The 19,892-nt window shown below is 42.1% G+C and overlaps 1 protein-coding gene across 3 annotated transcripts in view; it reads left to right on the forward strand.

Moving 5' to 3' along the window:
• Window positions 1-4,298: 4,298 nt before the first annotated feature.
• The window catches only part of stk38l (serine/threonine kinase 38 like), a 44,172-nt gene continuing 28,578 nt past the window's right edge, over window positions 4,299-19,892 (forward strand). The window contains exons 1-2 of one of the 3 annotated variants that reach the window (XR_008304773.1): window positions 4,299-4,563; window positions 12,869-13,008. Coding sequence is in view for 1 of the 3 variants with exons in the window: in XM_026943512.3 (XP_026799313.1) it covers window positions 12,881-13,008 (128 nt within the window). In the remaining 2 variants the exon portion in view is untranslated. Of the gene's footprint in view, window positions 4,564-12,868; window positions 13,009-16,427; window positions 16,519-19,892 lie in introns of those variants that run through there. The other 2 variants (XM_026943512.3, XM_053241814.1) reach the window with 2 other exon arrangements.

The following is a 19,892-nucleotide window of genomic DNA, read 5'->3' on the forward strand; positions in this document are numbered from 1 at the left end:
TCTTCAGACAGGTCTCCAGAAGATGCGAGCCAAATTTGGTGAAGACTGGACAGAATTTGGAGGTGGTGTAGCGAAAAAGGACTTTTGACCAGTAAGTGGCGCTGTCACAAAATTTGTTGCATAGCCTCAGGTCATGATCCTGAAGTCTACCAATATTTTGTGTCAATGTGCAAGGTCGTTGCTGAGATACAGCCATGTGTCCTGTTTGGCGGCTTCGCCATCAGATTTGTTGGCACATTACGGGCAACCCATTTGGAATATCAATATTCTTTTGATAATTTTTGTCCAGGTTGGTCTGAAGATGATGTATGCCAAGTTTGGTGTTGATTGCACATAATTTGAAGCAGCATTTGAAGCAGCATTTTGGCGATAGTGCGATTATAAATAATTCCCTTCTATAACTGTGTACTATATGGACAAATCATGCAATTGTGTAACCAGGAAACTGATTATAGTTTTCACATGAAGTCTGTTTTGTTGATCTTATCTACTGTTCACTGATTGAGACTTGAGTGTAAAACTGTTCATGGCAATAGCAGTCCTAAAGCTATCATAGCATAACTGTTCATATGGACCGCAGTCCAAAGCCATCTTCATGGTTTCTAAATGGTACCATCCTCAGTAATCTCAATGATCTTCACGAAACGTCTTGGGTACATTCAGGGCATGGACATGAAGATTGCATGCACTTATCACACCTCGAGCGCCACCACGCTCCCTCCGATCCTCCAGCACTGCTCGACTGCTCCCTCCATCTCTCAGAGTACAAGGAAGACCTGCATCGAGACTCTTCTCTGTTCTGGCACCAAGGTGGTGGAATGAACTTCCCCTAGATGTCCGAACAGCTGAGTCACTGGCAGTCTTCAAACGACGGCTAAAGACTTACCTCTTCATAAAATACTTAAATTAGCACTTTCACAAAAAAAAAAAAAAAAAAAAAAAACCTACCCAACAGAGTTTTGGACTGATGGTATTCCTAGTTTGTGACCTACCGAGCCAATATCAGAATGTATTTTTGATAGACTTCAAAGCACTATTGTAAGTCGCTCTGGATAAGGGCGTCTGCCAAATGCCATAAATGTAAATGTACATCCTTTTGTTCAGACAGGTCTCAAGATGATGTGAGCCAAATTTGGTGAATATTGGACAAAATTACATGCCGCAGCAAAACAGACTTAAGCCTATTCAGTTTGTGATCAGATGCCAGCTGTCAAATAACTGATGATGCTTCTTCATCTAGACTAAAAAGAGCACTTACACACTCTGTACAGATGATAGTGGAAAAGTTTTAAATTGTTTAAATGACCTAAGAAAAAATACTTTAATAACAAGAAATTTAGTCAGCCGAAGAGAACTTGCTGAATGAATCAGCGATTATTTCCTCACTGATGCAAGAGTGAACAGTGATCTAGTGAAGAGACAAGGAGGCCCTCCTTTAAAAAAAGTCAGTAATGTTTTTTTTAAATAAGTAGATTAGTTTATATGCACTATATGACCAAAAGTATGTGGACACCTGACCATCATAACCAGATGCGACTGTAGAACATCGCTTTCCAAAACGAGGCAGATCCCAGACCTGAATCCAACTAAAACTCTAAAAATCTGTGGGGTGACCTGAAGCGAGCTGTGCACAGGAGATTCCCTCACAATCTGATGGATCTAGAATGTTTTTGCAAGAAAGAGTGAGAAAATATTGCTAGACTGGCTTTGAGAGCTCCAGGCTGTTAATTCACTGTTCCGCTAGAAAATTATGAGGTTGTGTTTATCTTATGAAGGAAAACCCAAAAATGATAGGGTGATTGGGTGATCAAAAACAACACGTTTTCATTTTGCAACAGTTCCGTGTATGGTAGATCAGTCCAGTTAGTGTGCTCTGAGATCGTTCCAGAGCCAAAGGCCTTCCATCCAAAGATTGCCAGTGTACAGAAAGTAAATGTACATGCTTTGCTCTGGAGCTACTTACGTGACTTAGTAAGATTATTTGTTTACCTGGATCTTTACCTGAAACGGTCAAAACTCCTGTTCAAAATAGTCTTACTGTTGAGTAGCAAACTGATGATAAAATGTTTTATTCCATTGTTTTGTTAACATTAATGCAATCTTTTCTGCATGGAAAAATCCTGTACTTGCCTGAGGAGTAGTCACACTTTTCTGGTAGACCATGTATGACCCATGAGTTTTTTTCAAGCATGCTCGGGCCACTGTGGTTTCCGTCACCGCCTTGTGCTGCAGTATCTTGTGGTGGCGTGCTTTAATTGCTCTCGGCTTTGTTGTGCAGTTCAGTCAAGATTTTCTATCTGGACTCTTTTTTATCCAATCTGAATGCACAATTTTGTATCCACCCAAATACAGGCACATTTTATAGCTGGGTCAGCTAAAACATTTGGGCAAAATACTAAGCAAGAAGAAAATCTCTCCTATCATAGCTGCTTATTTGGTGCTCGCACATCATGAAACCACTACTTATTAACAGCGTAAAAGCTTTTTATTCCCCTCATACCTGCTGACACAAATGCACCGGTTGTTTTATCACAATGTTTTATAGGGAAAATTAGGTGATTACAATAACCTGACACACTGACTCATCATCTTATTATTAAACTTATTAAGTTTAACTAGAAAATGTACACAACTTTATGCCTACAAATTCTAATTAGAAAAGAGTAAACAATGCTTAAAATTAAGCTAACAATTTGTTTGGTCATTTAAATGAAACCAAATATAAATATAGACACAATCAGTGATCTGCAGGGTCCAAGCACTCTTTGCAAGTAACACCCCTAGAAGTCCGTTCTCGCCAAATTACATAGAACACTAAAATGACCATAGATGAAAATTCACTTCAAGTTTCATAATGATAGTTATATTGTTTTGAATGAATTAAGTTTGCCGTGGCAAATCAGGTACAGACTAGCACTTTTTAAATCAATCTGGGAAATGGTTACAGAGACACAGATATGTTATAGCCCTCTGATGAGTTAGGGTTAGGGGTTAGACGGCCTCTTCTATAATTCGTAGGCAGCCTCGAACTCATGTACTGTGTAAATCGATCAAATTTGGTGTCAATGCACAAAAGTGTTGCAGAGATTGTTAGCTCTCTCTCAGGTCAGCGTTGTGAGTGGCCTGGTCACCAGATTGCCTCATATCACCCCAAGGTGGGTCCTGGTAATCCTAATACTAATACTAAAACTAATTTTAACACAACAAAATAAACACAAATATACTGGTTATTCACCGATCCACTGTCTCATGTCGTGTTTTAAGGGGAATGGTTTTGTAATTACAGCTGACAGATCAATAAGGACGGAACAGGTTTAGTAATGAAGTGAGCTCAGGGGCAAAGGAGAGTAAAGTGAGATTCTTCCGCTTCTTTTCATTTTATGGCACTTTATATGTAGTCCATTGTATTCGCACCATTTTCAGGACAGTTTGGCAAAAACGTTTCATTATTAGTAAAAGGGAGATTTAGACTGGCGTGACTGAGGGGGCGTGGCTAAGATGGGGCGTGGCTGAGAGGGTGTGACAGTGAGGGGCGTGGCTGAAAGGGGCGTGGTTTTCAGTGGGGGATTGTTAGGCTTATTCCATTAACTATTAAACAATTAATATTTACAAGAAGTTTGTCATTTTATTGCAAAGAATATTGAAAATGTATTTTATTTTTGTTTTGAAAATGTTTCCTTTAATGTTCCAATTAATAAATCTGGCCAACATTATATGATTAATCTTTTTATTTTATTAGGTAAATTTCACATTCATGATTATAAATATATTAACCAAAAACCATTTTTATATTTAAAAAAGAAGCTAAGCTTTACTCTTATTTACTGTTTATGTACAAGAATAAGAAATCTGTGTGAATGTAATGCATCAGTGTTTTAATGTCTAGTGGCACGAGCTCTTACTGTACTGTCTTCAGCAAGAAAAATCACTGCATTTCGTGGGAACAAAAACAGTGAAGTGTTTGAGTTTTGTAAAATATCTCGCGCAGTGAGATCAGTTAATCTTAAATGTATTTTTCGAGGAATCAAAATGTTGGAAGTTTAGACGACCATGCTATTCATAATAACAGAATTTTTTAATATTATGCCTTTTATGTTATGAGTTAGAAGTTATGAGGCATTATTGCAGAGTTTGCTAATGTACGTTATAATCATGAGCACTCAAGTTTCATGACGTTGAATTTGCCGCGCATGCGTGGTACAGATCGGGCAGCAGCATCCCTGACCCGATTTGCGATGAGGGAGCCGCAGTCCGTCCCCCAGACGCTGTGAGAAAGGTTTCCAGCAGGGGGCAGTGCGAGGCTCCTCGGAGCGAGTCGGCATGAAGGAGAAGAAGAGCAACTGGCGCACCATTGTGCGGTTTCGAGGACGTCTGTTTGTTTGTGTTTTGAGCTTACAGCCGCCGCGCTGCTGATGGCTCGCTGTTGAACATTAAACACATGTCCTGTGCTTTGTTTGCGTAAAAGCCCGAGCGCGCTGTCGGCCACGGAATCGGCTGCATTTATTGTGTGTACATTTACTGCTGGCTGCCAGCAAACTGTCTAATCTAAAGGAGGACAGTGAGGTAAGCGCCTGATAATAAATAACACACACCCGCTCTCCTGTGTGTTTAGGAGCTGAAAGCGCAGAGTGACGCCGAGGCTTCCTGAGGTGTGTGTGTGTGTGTGTGTGTGTGTGTGTGTTAGGTGCAAGTGCATCTGTGCGCGTATCTGTGTGTGATTGTGTGAGTGTATCTGTGCATCTGTGCATGTATCTGTGCGTGTATCTGTGCCTGTATCTGTGCATCTGCGCGTATCAGTGCGTGTATCTGTGCGTGTGCGTATTTGTGCATCTGTGCGTGTATCTGTGGCGTATCTGTGTGTGATTGTGTGAGTGTGTCTGTGCATCTGTGCGCGTATCTGTGCATGCGCGTGTCTGTGCGTGCGTGTATCTCTGTGTGATTGTGTAAGTGTATCTGTGCATCTGTGTGTGTATCTGTGCGTGTATCTGTGCATCCTCGCGTATCTGTGCATCTGTGCGTGTATCTGTGCGTGTATCTGTGCGTGCTGTATCCGTGCATCTGTGCGTGTATCTGTGCATCTGTGCGTGTATCTGCGCATCTGTGCGCGCATCTGTGCGTGTATCTGTGCGTGTATCTGTGCGTGTATCTGCGCATCTGCGCGTGTATCTGCGCATCTGTGCGTGCATCTGTGCGTGTATCTGCGCGTATCTGTGAATCTGTGCGCGTATCTGTGAATCTGTGCGCGTATCTGTGCGTGCGCGCATCTGTGCGTGTATCTGTGGCGTATCTGTGCGTGCGCGTATCTGTGTGTGAATGTGTGAGTGTATCTGTGCGTGCATGTATCTGCGTATCTGTGTATCTGTGCATGTATCTGTGCATCTGTGTATCTGTGCGCGTATCTGTGTATCTGTGCATGTATCTGTGCATCTGTGTATCTGTGCGCGTATCTGTGAATCTGTGCGCGTATCTGTGAATCTGTGCGCGTATCTGTGTATCTGTGCGCGTATCTGTGTATCTGTGCGCGTATCTGTGTATCTGTGCGCGTATCTGTGTATCTGTGCGCGTATCTGTGTATCTGTGCGCGTATCTGTGCATCTGTGTATCTGTGCGCGTATCTGTGTATCTGTGCGCGTATCTGTGTATCTGTGCGCGTATCTGTGTATCTGTGCGCGTATCTGTGTATCTGTGCGCGAGTGTATCTGTGCATGTATCTGTGTATCTGTGCGCGTATCTGTGTATCTGTGCGCGTATCTGTGTATCTGTGCATGTATCTGTGAGTGTATCTGTGCGCGAGTGTATCTGTGCGTGCGCGTATCTGTGCGTGAGTGTATCTGTGGACGTATCTGTGCGTGCGCGTATCTGTGCGTGCGCGTATCTGTACGTGCGCGTATCTGTGCGTGCGCGTATCTGTGCGCGTATCTGTGCGTGTATCTGTGAGCGTATCTGTGAGAGTATCTGTGAGAGTATCTGTGCGTGAGCGTATCTGTGAGCGTATCTGTGCGCGAGTGTATCTGTGCGTGCGCGTATCTGTGCGTGTATCTGTGCGTGTATCTGTGCGTGTATCTGTGCGTGTATCTGTGCGTGTATCTGTGCGTGTATCTGTGCGCGAGTGTGTCTGTGCGCGTATCTGTGCGTGAGTGTGTCTGTGAGTGTATCTGTGCGTGCGCGTATCTGTGAGTGTATCTGTGCGTGCGCGTATCTGTGCGCGTATCTGTGCGTGCGCGTATCTGTGAGTGTATCTGTGCGCGAGTGTATCTGTGCGCGAGTGTATCTGTGCGCGAGTGTATCTGTGCGCGAGTGTATCTGTGCGCGAGAGTATCTGTGTGAGTGTATCTGTATCTGTGCGCGAGAGTATCTGTGTGCGCGAGTGTATCTGTATCTGTGCGCGAGTGTATCTGTGCGCGAGTGTATCTGTGCGTGTATCTGTGCGCGTATCTGTGCGTGAGCGTATCTGTGCGCGTCTGTACATGCGTGTATCTGTGCGCGTATCTGTACATGCGCGTATCTGTATATGCGCGTGTCTGCGTGTATCTGTGCGCATATCTGCGCGCGTATCTGTGCGTGCGCGTATCTGTGCGTGTGTGTGTCTGTATCTGTGCATCTGTGCGTGCGCATGCGCGTATCTGTGCATGTATCTGTGCGCGTATCTGTACGTGCGTGTCTGTGCGCGTATCTGTGCCTGTATTTGTGCGTGTATCTGTGAGTCTATCTGTGCGTGCGCGTATCTGTGCGTGCGCGTATCTGTGCGTGCGCGTATCTGTGCGTGCGCGTATCTGTGCGTGAGTGTATCTGTGTGTGTATCTGTGCGTGAGTGTATCTGTGAGTGTATCTGTGCATGTATCTGTGCGTGCGCGTATCTGTGCGTGAGCGTATCTGTGCGTGAGCGTATCTGTGCGTGAGTGTATCTGTGAGTGTATCTGTGAGTGTATCTGTGAGTGTATCTGTGAGTGTATCTGTGCGTGCGCGTATCTGTGCGCGTATCTGTGCGCGTATCTGTGCGCGAGTGTATCTGTGCGTGCGCGTATCTGTGCGCGTATCTGTGCGCGTATCTGTGCGCGTATCTGTGCGCGTATCTGTGCGTGAGTGTGTCTGTGAGTGTATCTGTGCGTGCGCGTATCTGTGCGCGTATCTGTGCGTGCGCGTATCTGTGAGTGTATCTGTGCGTGAGTGTATCTGTGCGTGAGTGTATCTGTGAGTGTATCTGTGCGTGCGCGTATCTGTGAGTGTATCTGTGCGTGAGTGTATCTGTGCGTGAGTGTATCTGTGAGTGTATCTGTGCGTGAGTGTATCTGTGAGTGTATCTGTGCGTGAGTGTATCTGTGCGTGAGTGTATCTGTGCGCGTATCTGTGCGCGTATCTGTGCGCGTATCTGTGCGCGTATCTGTGCGTGAGTGTATCTGTGCGTGAGTGTATCTGTGAGTGTGTCTGTGCGTGAGTGTATCTGTGCGTGTATCTGTGCGTGTATCTGTGCGTGTATCTGTGCGTGTATCTGTGAGTGTATCTGTGAGTGTATCTGTGCGTGTATCTGTGCGTGCGCGTATCTGTGCGCGTATCTGTGCGCGTATCTGTGCGCGAGTGTATCTGTGCATGTATCTGTGCGTGAGTGTATCTGTGCGTGTATCTGAGAGTGTATCTGTGCGTGCGCGTATCTGTGCGTGAGCGTATCTGTGCGTGTATCTGTGCGTGTATCTGTGCGTGTATCTGTGCATGAGTGTATCTGTGAGTGTATCTGTGAGTGTATCTGTGAGTGTACCTGTGAGTGTACCTGTGAGTGTACCTGTGAGTGTATCTGTGCGTGTATCTGTGAGTGTACCTGTGAGTGTACCTGTGAGTGTACCTGTGAGTGTATCTGTGCGTGTATCTGTGCATGAGTGTATCTGTGAGTGTATCTGTGAGTGTATCTGTGAGTGTATCTGTGCGTGAGCGTATCTGTGCGTGTATCTGTGCGTGAGTGTATCTGTGCGTGTATCTGTGAGTGTATCTGTGAGTGTATCTGTGCGTGAGTGTATCTGTGAGTGTATCTGTGAGTGTATCTGTGAGTGTATCTGTGAGTGTATCTGTGCATGAGTGTATCTGTGAGTGTATCTGTGAGTGTATCTGTGAGTGTATCTGTGAGTGTATCTGTGCGTGAGCGTATCTGTGCGTGTATCTGTGCGTGAGTGTATCTGTGCATGAGTGTATCTGTGCGTGTATCTGTGCGTGAGTGTATCTGTGAGTGTATCTGTGAGTGTATCTGTGAGTGTATCTGTGAGTGTATCTGTGAGTGTATCTGTGCGTGAGCGTATCTGTGAGTGTATCTGTGAGTGTATCTGTGCATGAGTGTATCTGTGAGTGTATCTGTGAGTGTATCTGTGAGTGTATCTGTGCATGAGTGTATCTGTGAGTGTATCTGTGAGTGTATCTGTGAGTGTATCTGTGCGTGAGCGTATCTGTGCGTGTATCTGTGCGTGAGTGTATCTGTGCATGAGTGTATCTGTGAGTGTATCTGTGAGTGTATCTGTGAGTGTATCTGTGAGTGTATCTGTGAGTGTATCTGTGCATGAGTGTATCTGTGAGTGTATCTGTGAGTGTATCTGTGAGTGTATCTGTGCGCGTATCTGTGCGCGTATCTGTGCATGAGTGTATCTGTGAGTGTATCTGTGAGTGTATCTGTGAGTGTATCTGTGAGTGTATCTGTGAGTGTATCTGTGCATGAGTGTATCTGTGAGTGTATCTGTGCATGAGTGTATCTGTGAGTGTATCTGTGCATGAGTGTATCTGTGAGTGTATCTGTGCATGAGTGTATCTGTGAGTGTATCTGTGCATGAGTGTATCTGTGAGTGTATCTGTGCGTGTATCTGTGCGTGTATCTGTGCATGAGTGTATCTGTGAGTGTATCTGTGCGTGTATCTGTGCGTGTATCTGTGCGTGTATCTGTGCGTGTATCTGTGCATGAGTGTATCTGTGAGTGTATCTGTGCGTGAGCGTATCTGTGAGTGTATCTGTGCGTGTATCTGTGCGTGTATCTGTGCGTGTATCTGTGCATGAGTGTATCTGTGAGTGTATCTGTGCGTGAGCGTATCTGTGAGTGTATCTGTGCGTGTATCTGTGCGTGTATCTGTGCATGAGTGTATCTGTGAGTGTATCTGTGCATGAGTGTATCTGTGCGTGTATCTGTGAGTGTATCTGTGCGTGTATCTGTGAGTGTATCTGTGCGTGTATCTGTGCGTGTATCTGTGCATGAGTGTATCTGTGCATGAGTGTATCTGTGCGTGTATCTGTGCGTGTATCTGTGCGTGTATCTGTGCATGAGTGTATCTGTGAGTGTATCTGTGCGTGTATCTGTGCATGAGTGTATCTGTGAGTGTATCTGTGCATGAGTGTATCTGTGAGTGTATCTGTGAGTGTATCTGTGCGTGAGCGTATCTGTGCGCGTGTCTGTACATGCGCGTATCTGTATATGCGCGTCTGCGTGTATCTGTGCGCATATCTGCACGCGTATCTGTGCGTGCGTGTATCTGTGCGTGTATCTGTGCGTGTGTGTGTCTGTATCTGCGCATCTGTGCGTGTATCTGTGCGCGTATCTGTGCGTGTGTGTGTGTGTCTGTATCTGCGCATCTGTGCGTGTATCTGTGCGCGTATCTGTGCGTGTGTGTGTGTGTCTGTATCTGCGCATCTGTGCGTGTATCTGTGCGTGTATCTGTGCGCGTATCTGTGCGTGTGTGTGTGTGTCTGTATCTGTGCGTGTGTATCTGTGTGTGTTAGGTGTGTGTGTGTGTGTGTGTGTGTGTGTGTGCAATCCTCAGCGATATTGTACTGACCTCTGTTGGTAATTGGTATAAAGTTTTTTGTAACATCTCCTGATCCATCACTGAGCTGGTGTTGCGAAACAGCGCCCCCATGTGAAACATGCTTTCAGGAACAAGCAGATTTAGCTCAAATACCCTTCATGCAGCTTTCCTCCTTATTTTGTTGCATTGATTTAGCACATGGGTGGGCAAACTTTTTGACTCAAGGGCCACATCAAGTTTCTGAAACCAAACCTTTTTTTTTATTTATTCCAAATTGACACTCAGTTACTATTGTACTGAACATGCAGTTCTACCCTTTTTTTTCTGTCATTTATACATTTCTATAACACTTCAAACACACAGTTTCCTGCATCTTTACTCTTGTGCATATCACTGGATATACACACAAATATGATAACAGATGTGTAATAAACAGTTCGGGGAAAAAAAAAAAAACATTCTGATATTATAATTTGAGTGAAACATTTGGCATGTTAAGGATCAGTTTTGATTTAATATCCGTTGTGAGCCATATCTCAAGTGCATTGCTAGATAACTGGATTACATATCCATCACCATGATAATATGTGTATTGAAAACAGGGGAAGAAAGCATGATCTTTGCCTTTTGCCTGAAGTGTTGATCGATGCCAAGCATATTATGGAAATGTCAACACCACCAGTGTTAAGATTGCTGCTTGCAGTGGAGGTTAGTTAGCTAATTCTTGCTAGCTAGCTAGTCATAACTAGTTACAGACCTACTTTCCATGAGCTTCTGTTGATTACATTTGTTGTGTTTCTTGTGGCAAACTCCCATTTTTCAGAACCTTCAGCTTGCTATTGGACTAGCGACAGGTGGTTCATCTTTTACACTAGTGGTGCACTTGCATCTGAAATGTTTTCCTGACTGCGTGTGACCCATGTAGGCCAGTGTGGGCAACAGCCCATGTACAAGCACACATTTTAAGTGTTTAGCCTTGCAATGCATTTCAGTGATCAGACTGTTAAAATATGCTTTTTAAAAAGTGTTTCTAAGGGCTGAATAGTCAGTATTTCATAGTCAAGTTTTGTTATTCATTGAAACAGATTCATCAGAAGAACCTTTATTTGTCACATGTACGGTAGAGTGAAATTCTTTTCTTCGCATATCCCAGCTTGTTAGGAAGTTGGGGTCAGAGCACAGGGTCAGCCATGATTCCCTGGAGCAGAGAGGGTTAAGGGCCTTACTCAAGGGCCCAACAGTGGCAGCTTGGCAGTGCTGTGGCTTGAACCTCTGAACTTCTGATCAGGAACCTAGAAGAGTGAAGGAGTTTTAAAAATGCATTTTAAAAAATACAAAAAAAAACATGTTCATTCAGGCATTTACTCATGCATTCAAGTCACTAGAATGGCTTTACTGTTGTGGAAGAGGAAGGATATCACTAGTTTAAGTTTAGGGAAACACTAACTTTTATTTTTTTCAAATGTCAAATGAATGTTAATGGTTCCTATGTTCATGCTATATAGGATAATTTTGGATTGAGTCGGGGAAAGCTCTCGTTAACTCAAAATGAAATCCTAATCACCTGAAAGGGAATTATACATAAGTATCATATACAGTAGGTTCATTTATGTTCTGTATTTCCAAAAATTTTACCTGAGTGGATTAAATTTTGACCACCATCTTGAAGAGTAAGGTCTTTACTGTTACCACCTCAGTTTTGGATGAGTTTTATTATGGCATTTTCTCTGAAATGCAGAATGAATTCCCAGTGTCCTTGAATGAGTTTTCATATGAACATTACATATACAGTGCCCTCTGAAAGTATCGGAACAGCGAGACTAATTCTTATGTTTTTTGCTATACACTGAAGACATTTAGGTTTGAGGTCAAAAGATGAATTTGAGAAGAAAGATCAGAATTTCAGCTTTCATTTCTTGATATTTCTTGATGTAGAAGATAGCACCTTTAACCACACAATTTTTAGGTGAGCAAAAGTATTGGAACAGATAGTCTTAAAGTAAATAACACATATTATTTGATTGCATATCCCTTGCTTGAAATAACTGCATCAATTCGGAGACCCACTGACATCACCATCCTGTTATTCTTCTTTTGTGATGCTTTTCCAGGCTTGTAGTGCAGCTGCTTTCAGTCGTTGTTAGTTTTGGGGGGTTTCTCCCTTCAGTCTCCTCTTCAGGAGGTGAAATGCTGCTCAGTTGGGTTAAGGTCTGCTGATGGACTTGACCAGTCTAAAACCTTCCACTTTTCCCCCCTGATGAAGTCCTTTTGTTGTGTTAGTAGTGTGTTTTGGGTCTGAAAATGTGGAATATTCTATTATGTGGAAGTGTTTTGGTGTGTAGTTTATCTCCTAAAGAAAAGGGATATTCAGATAAGGACCATCTGTTTCTGGTAATCTCTGTGACTGACAGGCAGCTTCCTCGACCTAATGGCGACATTTGAAATGAGAGTGTTTTTATACCAGGTGCATGCTGATGCAGGAGAGCACTGCATAATACAGCTCTGCTAATCCACACAGCTCACAATGAGCAGAACCATTCTTTCTAATGATTTGAGTAATTTAGGTCAGTACTCAAAAATTGTTAGATTCCTTTCCTGATTAGATTTTTTTTCTCTGAAGGGCATAATGCATAATGTTTTATAAAATGTAAATGCTAGAATGAATGTTTAGAACTAAGGCCAACAACCAAAAAGTCAGACATGATCAGAATAATTGACAATACAGCATAAATGTAGGGTTTTGTTGCATTTTTTTCAAGAAACGTCTTTTGAAGTTGCTCTTTAACAATGCAAATTATAAAGTGGGTTACTCTGTACATGTTTAACAGTTACAATTACTTAATGCTTAATAACCAAATACTAAAATAATATATAAAAATAATTAATTACGGGAAGAGAGGTGGTAATATAACAGTATGATTTGTACTGATGCTGTTTAGCTGTTTGGATAATTGCATGAATTACAGATGTGTAGTTGTTTCTAATAAAAGGGTTGGTGAGTGTACAATATTAACAGAACAACAGCTCAGATGTTTGGTCGTTTATTGTAAGTATTGTAGTGGACTGAAAAATGTAATTGCTGTCTCTTGCCTCTATAGAACAGTTTGGCCATGACAGGAGGCATGGCAGCACCGCTCCCGATGAGTAACCACACGAGAGAGAGAGTGACTGTGGCCAAACTGACACTGGAGAACTTCTACAGCACCCTCCTTACACAGCATGAGGAGAGAGAAATGAGGTAGATATTTAACTTTACATTTAAAGCCCCACGCATTTTTGTTGGGTTTTTTTTTTTTTTTTTTTTTTTTTTTTTTTAAGTATTACTTGAAAGCTGTTTGTTGCCAGTACTGTTGAACTCACCTAAACCAAAGGTTCAGTCTAGAAGCCTTATAAGATTCTTTGGTTGTTCCTCTGAGGGAACTCTTAAAGGAAACCTACACCTGAGTGTTTTGTGAGTGCATCTATTTAGAACCCACAGAAGGATTACACATACAACATTACACATTCTTTCACTGGAACTAAGAGGCCCAAACCTGTTCCAGCATGACAATGCCCCTGTGCACAAAGCGAGCTCCATGAAGACATGGTGTGTGAAGGTTGGAGTGGAAGAACTCGAGTGTCCTGCACAGAGCCCTGACCTCAACCCCACTGAACACCTTTGGGATGAACTGGAACACCGACTGAACCCCAGACCTACCTATAAAATATTACTCAGTGTTACTATTGCTGCCGGGTGTCGTGGCCAATATAAAGAGTTTTGTTGTCGACACTCGCACTTCATCATTCACACAGAACCTGAAAAAAGGTTGTTAAGGGCATATACCACAGCAACACATTGCATGTTTACATTTACTATATGCCGTTTGGCAGATGCCCTTATCTAGAGCATCTTACAGAAGTGCTTTGAAGTCTCTATCAATAAATACATCCTGATACTGATTCACTAGGTCATGGGCTAAGAGTACCATCAGTCTAAAAACTCAGTTGGGGAGATATTATAGTAAGAAAAGCACACAGATAACAATTTTTTTTAAAGTGCTAATTTAAGTACTTCAGGAATAGGTAGGTCTTTCGACGTCCTTTGAAGACTGCCAGAACAGAGAAGAGTCTTGATGCATGCCTTCCTTGTACCCTGAGAGATGGTGGGACCAGTCGAGCAGTGCTAGAGGATCGAACGGCGCGTGGTGCAGTGCAAAATGTCATAAGTGCTTTGAGGTAAGTGGGGGCTGTTCGGATTTTGGCTTTGTAGGCGAGCATCAGTGTATTAAATCTAATGCGGGCAGCTACAGGAAGCCAGTAATGGGGTGGTGTGGGAGAACTTAGGAAGGTTAAAAACCAGTCATGCAGCTGCATTTTGGATCAGTTGCAGAGGACGAATGGTGCTCAGAGGCAGACCTGCCAGGAGTGAGTTGCAGTAGTCCAGTCTCGAAATGACAAGGAACTGAACAAGCACCTGTGTGGCCTGTGTGGATAGAAGTGGATGAATCCTTCGGATGTTGTAAAGGAGAAATCGACATGAGCATGTCAGATTAGCAATGTGAGAGGAAAAGGACAGTTGATTGTCCCCAAGGTTGCGTGCAGTGACCAAAGGTGAGATCAGAGAATTGTCCAGGGACATCGCAAGATCCCGACATGGGGATGAATCACCTGGGATGAACAGCAGTTCAGTTTTATTGGGATGAGCTGCCATTTCATGTTGAGCTGATGAGCTGCCATTCATGTTGAGATGTCTGCAAGACATTTCTGTGGAATGTGAAGACTGGTTAGGATCGTGAAGGTTGTTCTGTGATAGATAGAGAGACAGTTGATTGTAGACTGTGTGTTCAAGGGTTTTAGAAAGTAAAGAGAGAAGTAATTGGTAATTGCTGATGTCTGAGGGATCCAAAGTGGGTTTCTTCAGGATGGGAATAACTCTTGCTCTCTTAAGCCTTAAGTAGTGATGAAAGGGAGGAGGTCTTGAGAGATAGTCTGGAGCATTGTGGAAGGGATTGGATCCAATGGGCAGGTGGTAGGTTTTCAGGACAAGATGACTTGCAGATTCTCTTTTGTTGCTAGATTAGAAAAATGTGTTGGTGACAGAGAAGAGGAATCCTGAGTGTGTAATGTAGGAGTTGGGGTAGAAGTGAATGTCTGGCAGATTTTTCCAAGCTTCCCATCATAAAAGGTGGCAAAGTCTTCAACAGTCAGGTTGGAGCAGGAGGAGCTGGTGGGTTAAATATTGAAGAAAAGATGTTGTGGAGATTGCGAGGATCTTGTGCAGAAGTTTCCAGCTTTTCCTTGTAGAAGGCAGTGTTAGCAGAAGTCACTTCAGATGAGAATTTGGACAGGAGAGGGCAGTAGGGGCAAGATCTTTGTCGAGTGATTTCTTCCATTTTCTCTCTTCTGTTCTTAAATCTCTCTGATTGCTGTGTAACACATCCGATAGCTAAGGAACAGGACAAGAAATCTTCCTGGGTTTGGAAGATAGAAGGCAGAGGAGGTCCATGAATGAGGTGAGTGAGGAGAAGAAAGAATCTGTGGCTAACTCCAGTGGTAGGGAGCAAAAGGAGTCAGGGTCTGGAAGGGATGATAGGCTGCAGGAAGCTACGGAGGAAGGGGAGGTCGAGTGGAGGTTTCGACGGGTGGGGAGACAAAGTGTTATTTCAAGATATTTTAGTGGATCTCAGCATCTGTAGGTGACATGCTTGTATACACGTATTAATGTGTCTACAAGATGACTGCTAAATAAAAAAATACAATACAAAGGTTTAAATAGTTAAAAGGCTTAACTGAGTCTGTTTTTCAATAACGCTGTTAGTCATAGCCACCAGCCTGGGAATCTAATATTAGAAACTTGAAATCTTAATATGTACATTTTGACACACAGTGGTGTTCTCTAAACAAAGACAAGCATTCATTTATTTATTAGGTGGGTGAATATTATCAATATTATCCACAGAGTGCCTTTCAACACTTACAACATATTTTGTTTTCACTTTTTGAATGTTGCTGATGATCAGCATGTAAAAATATATATTACCTTTTACCTGGGTAATTGCAGTGTCATTCTCAACAAATTCTAAAACCGATTTTATTCAAAGATGTTTTACTTACATCATTTTTGTAAATACTGTAATAATTGGATTCAACAATTTATTTGTATATTATTGCCCTGTACTTGGCTGTCAGTCACCCTATATTACATTTTTGATAATTGATAATATAATGACAAGGTGGATGAGCACATAACAGAGAGGACACAAAGAATCAAGGACACATGAAACATGACAAAACATTAAAATGGAACTTTAGCAGAAAAAAAATAGTCCATTTATAAGATTAGCTCAATGTGCTTAAAACCACAGAGATGCAGAGAAAAGAGGAAGCTGCAACAGACTATGAAGACCTCAGAGAAAATCATCAGCTTCACCACATCGTCAGGACAAAGAGGAGAGCAGGAAAAATCATCAGTGATGCCTCCCACCCTGCCAACTGCCTATTCCGAAAACTATCATCAGGAAAGCAATTCAGTTCCCTGATAACAAAAACTGCACATCATTGAAACAGCTTCTTTCCACTGGCAGTTTCTGTTATTAACTATGCTGGCTAGGCAGCATTTTGTAATCACTACAATGCTGACCTTCCAGTAACAAGCAATCTTGCACTAAACATTTTTAGGAAGAAGTGTATTCCTGGTTCCTGCACTCAATACATCTTGATGATGATGATGACGATGATGATGATGATGATTAGGGGCCAAGCACCGAAGGTGTGTAGGCACTGTATTGTTATTCTACCTTTTCTTATTATTGTTCTTCTTCTGCTTCTTCTTCTGGCTAGGGTGTCTATGGCAGCCCATAGAACTGCCTGGTAAAAAGTTGGGAAATTTGGCACACTGATTGGGGAGGGTCTAAGGAACATTCTGAACAAATTTAGGCCAAGTGCTGCCAAAGCTCTAGCGCTACCATTGGGTCAAATTTTGGCCAAATTTGGAAGTATGTTTGTGGTCATAATTGTTTAACCGTCTGTTCAAAATTTTAAAGGCATTTTCCACCGTCTTGGATTTTGTCACTACACCTCCTACACGTTTTTCCCAATCATCACCAAATTTGGCATACATCACCTTCAGAGTAAGCCTCATGAAGATTATCAAAAGAATTTTGATTACTCCAAACAGTTTGCCCTTATTGGGCCAACAAATCTGATGGGGACGCTGCCAAACAGGACGTGTGGCTGTATCTCAGCAACGACTTTGTGCACTGACACAGAACTTGGTAGACATCTTCAGGACCGTGACCTGAGGCTATGCAACAAATTTCGTGACAGCGCCACCTACTGGTCAAAAGTTACAACGACATGCAAAAAAATGCTTACATCTAACTGCCATTTTTGCTACTACTCCTGCAAATTTTGTCCAATCTTCACCACATTTGGCTCACATTTATCTTTAGACCTGTCTGAACAAAAGTTATCAAAGGAATTTTGATATTCAAACTGTTCTCTTGTAAAGCACTGGCAAATGCAAAAAAACAAAAAAACAGGATGTGAGGGTGTTTCTCAGCAGTGCATCTACATATCATCACAAAACATAAGTATCTTCAGGACCATGCCCTGAATGGACCCAAGATGTTTTGTGACTGCGCCACCTTGTGGTTAAGAACTGTAACACCTTTCATTTTTTTTCCTTATATCATTTGAGGAATTTGTGCTAAATTCACAGTTCATTTTTCCGATAATTCCCTGGAGTATGCAGAAGTGACTGCACACCATCTGAAATTCAAGTCTACTTCCTGTCGACCATCTTGGATTTTGTCAAAGAGATTTTTTTTCCATTACCTCTCCTACAAATTATGTCCAATCAACACCAAATTTTTCCTACATCATATTCAGACCAACCTGGACAAAGTTTATCAAAACAATGTTGATATACCAAATGGTTTGCCAGTAATGTGCTAACAAATCTGACAGCAAAGCTGCCAAACAAGAAGTGAGGCTGTATCACAGCAAGGACCTTGCAAGTGGAGAAAAAAGACCCTGACTGATGAGAAAAAACATCAGTACCTTAGATGTTTTTAAATTGCAAGAAAAAAAAAATTAGGTCAGAGCAGTACCAATTACGACGAAAGGTCAGAATAGCAACAGACGACTCCACAGGTCACAGCAGTAGCGGCAGCTCCAGCAGCAATGCCACCCTGCTGCCCATTTGTTCATCTAGACCTTTCTTCCTACAGTCAGAGAATTCCACCACTGTCCGTGGTCGAAACATACACATCATGAGTGAAACTACAAATCTTGAATCCCTTCGCCTAAAGTTATGGCTCTGCTTTCCTGTGATTGCTTAGGCAACAACTGTAGCACGTCTGTGTATGTGTGGCTCACTGAGTTTGGGCGCTTGGCCCCCGAAAATGCTGCTTGCGGCTTTACTTCTTTTTCTTCTTATTATTATTGTTATTTTAAATGTCATTAATGATTATTAGTATTTATTAAATGTTATCATTTATCAATTATTGTCATTACTATGTCATTGCTATTATTACTTATTATATATCACAATTGTACCACGCTGATTAATGCTGCATTTACCTGCTATTTCTACCTTCACTGTAATATAAATTATAACCAATCTATCAATTTTTGTGTAAGGTGATATATTTGGATATTATAATGGTAATTGTGTTGTCTTATCTGTGATGTGTATGTGTTGAATGTATTGTGTTGTCACCAAACACCAATAAAAATTTCTATTACTTGTAAATCTCTATGGCGAATAAAATGATTCTGATTCTGATTTTCAATAATATTTTCAATAAAATAAGCATTGCCTGAATATGTGCCTTAGGTTTCCATTTTGAATTGATTAAAACTGTTAACATTATAAAACTACAATGACTGAAACTTAAATTTAAAAAAAGTACAGTGACTGAGAGTGTTCGCATGATCCATTCATACCCTTAGCAGCACAGAACAAAATAAAAAAGCTGAGCATTAAAACATAAAATTAAACATGGTTAGCTTCCTCTGATGTGACACCGAGTTATGTGCCTGAAGCACAGAGATGTAATACACTTTTCACTAATGTTTTTATTTCATGTTATTAATTTCCAGGCATACTGGTAAATGAAGTGGACAGCATGCAGTTGGCACGTGGGAGGGCTGTTCAAAAAAATTAGTAGCCTTCAGCCGTGTCTCTTCACCTGCTTCCTCCTATAGTGCATTTGTTGTGGTGCATGACTTTGATGCTAATTCCATGGTGTATCCGTTGTGGTGGTACCCAGAATGCCTGGCATCACAGTCCATTTAGGAGCAGTCAGTCTAAGCAAGGCTCTGTAAACAAACAATGAGTCCAGCAGCTTTTTACCTGGTTCTTCTCCTTCTGTTCAAAGGTAAAACTACCTCTTGCCCACACTTGCTGAAAGAAATCATAGACGAGTTTAGCTGTGGCTGGTGGGTCTTACCTTCTGGGTCTTTACCTTGCGGAGCCGTGTGACCACCTTGATTTTTCATAGGCTCTGTCTATGGACCTGTGTTTGCTTCAACAAGTAAGAAAATGCCTGGCAATGATCACAAATTTAAGTGAGCATAGCTAAAGGGCCCAAAAGGCAATTTCTAGCATTGGAGCAAACAAATTAAACTTAAAAAAATAATAATTTTTACTCTAGAACTTGTTTTCCAAGACATATGCTTCTTTTAGTGTTCACATACATGAATAATGGCCCCAGTGGGTAAACTGAGATTGTATTAGTGGGTTCTGACCTGAACCTACCAGTCAAGTTTCCTAACGATAGCTCAATACTAACCCTGACAAAAAAAACCTGAAATCAGCTGAAAGCTGATTGCGTGATGGTGCCCATGTTTTTATGTAAGTAGGTCATTATCAAAAATCCACTTACCACATTGATGCACCATGATCAGACTTATGGTTCCTGACTGCCACTCCACCCCTTTTGTATGACCACACTCCAAACTTTGATTTTGACTTCAGAATCTTGTTCTGTACATGGCTTTCAAGTTTCATGCGAATCCATGCAAGCAGTCATAAGTTATAGCTGTTTGAGTAAATTAGCATTGTGAAATGCCTGCTAAATCTGATTGGCTGCAGGTGGCCGTGTTTTTAAGTAATTAACTGATTCAAAGTCCAGTTGC

Source organism: Pangasianodon hypophthalmus, chromosome 18, assembly GCF_027358585.1.
Source record: "Pangasianodon hypophthalmus isolate fPanHyp1 chromosome 18, fPanHyp1.pri, whole genome shotgun sequence".
Lineage (NCBI taxonomy): Eukaryota > Metazoa > Chordata > Actinopteri > Siluriformes > Pangasiidae > Pangasianodon > Pangasianodon hypophthalmus.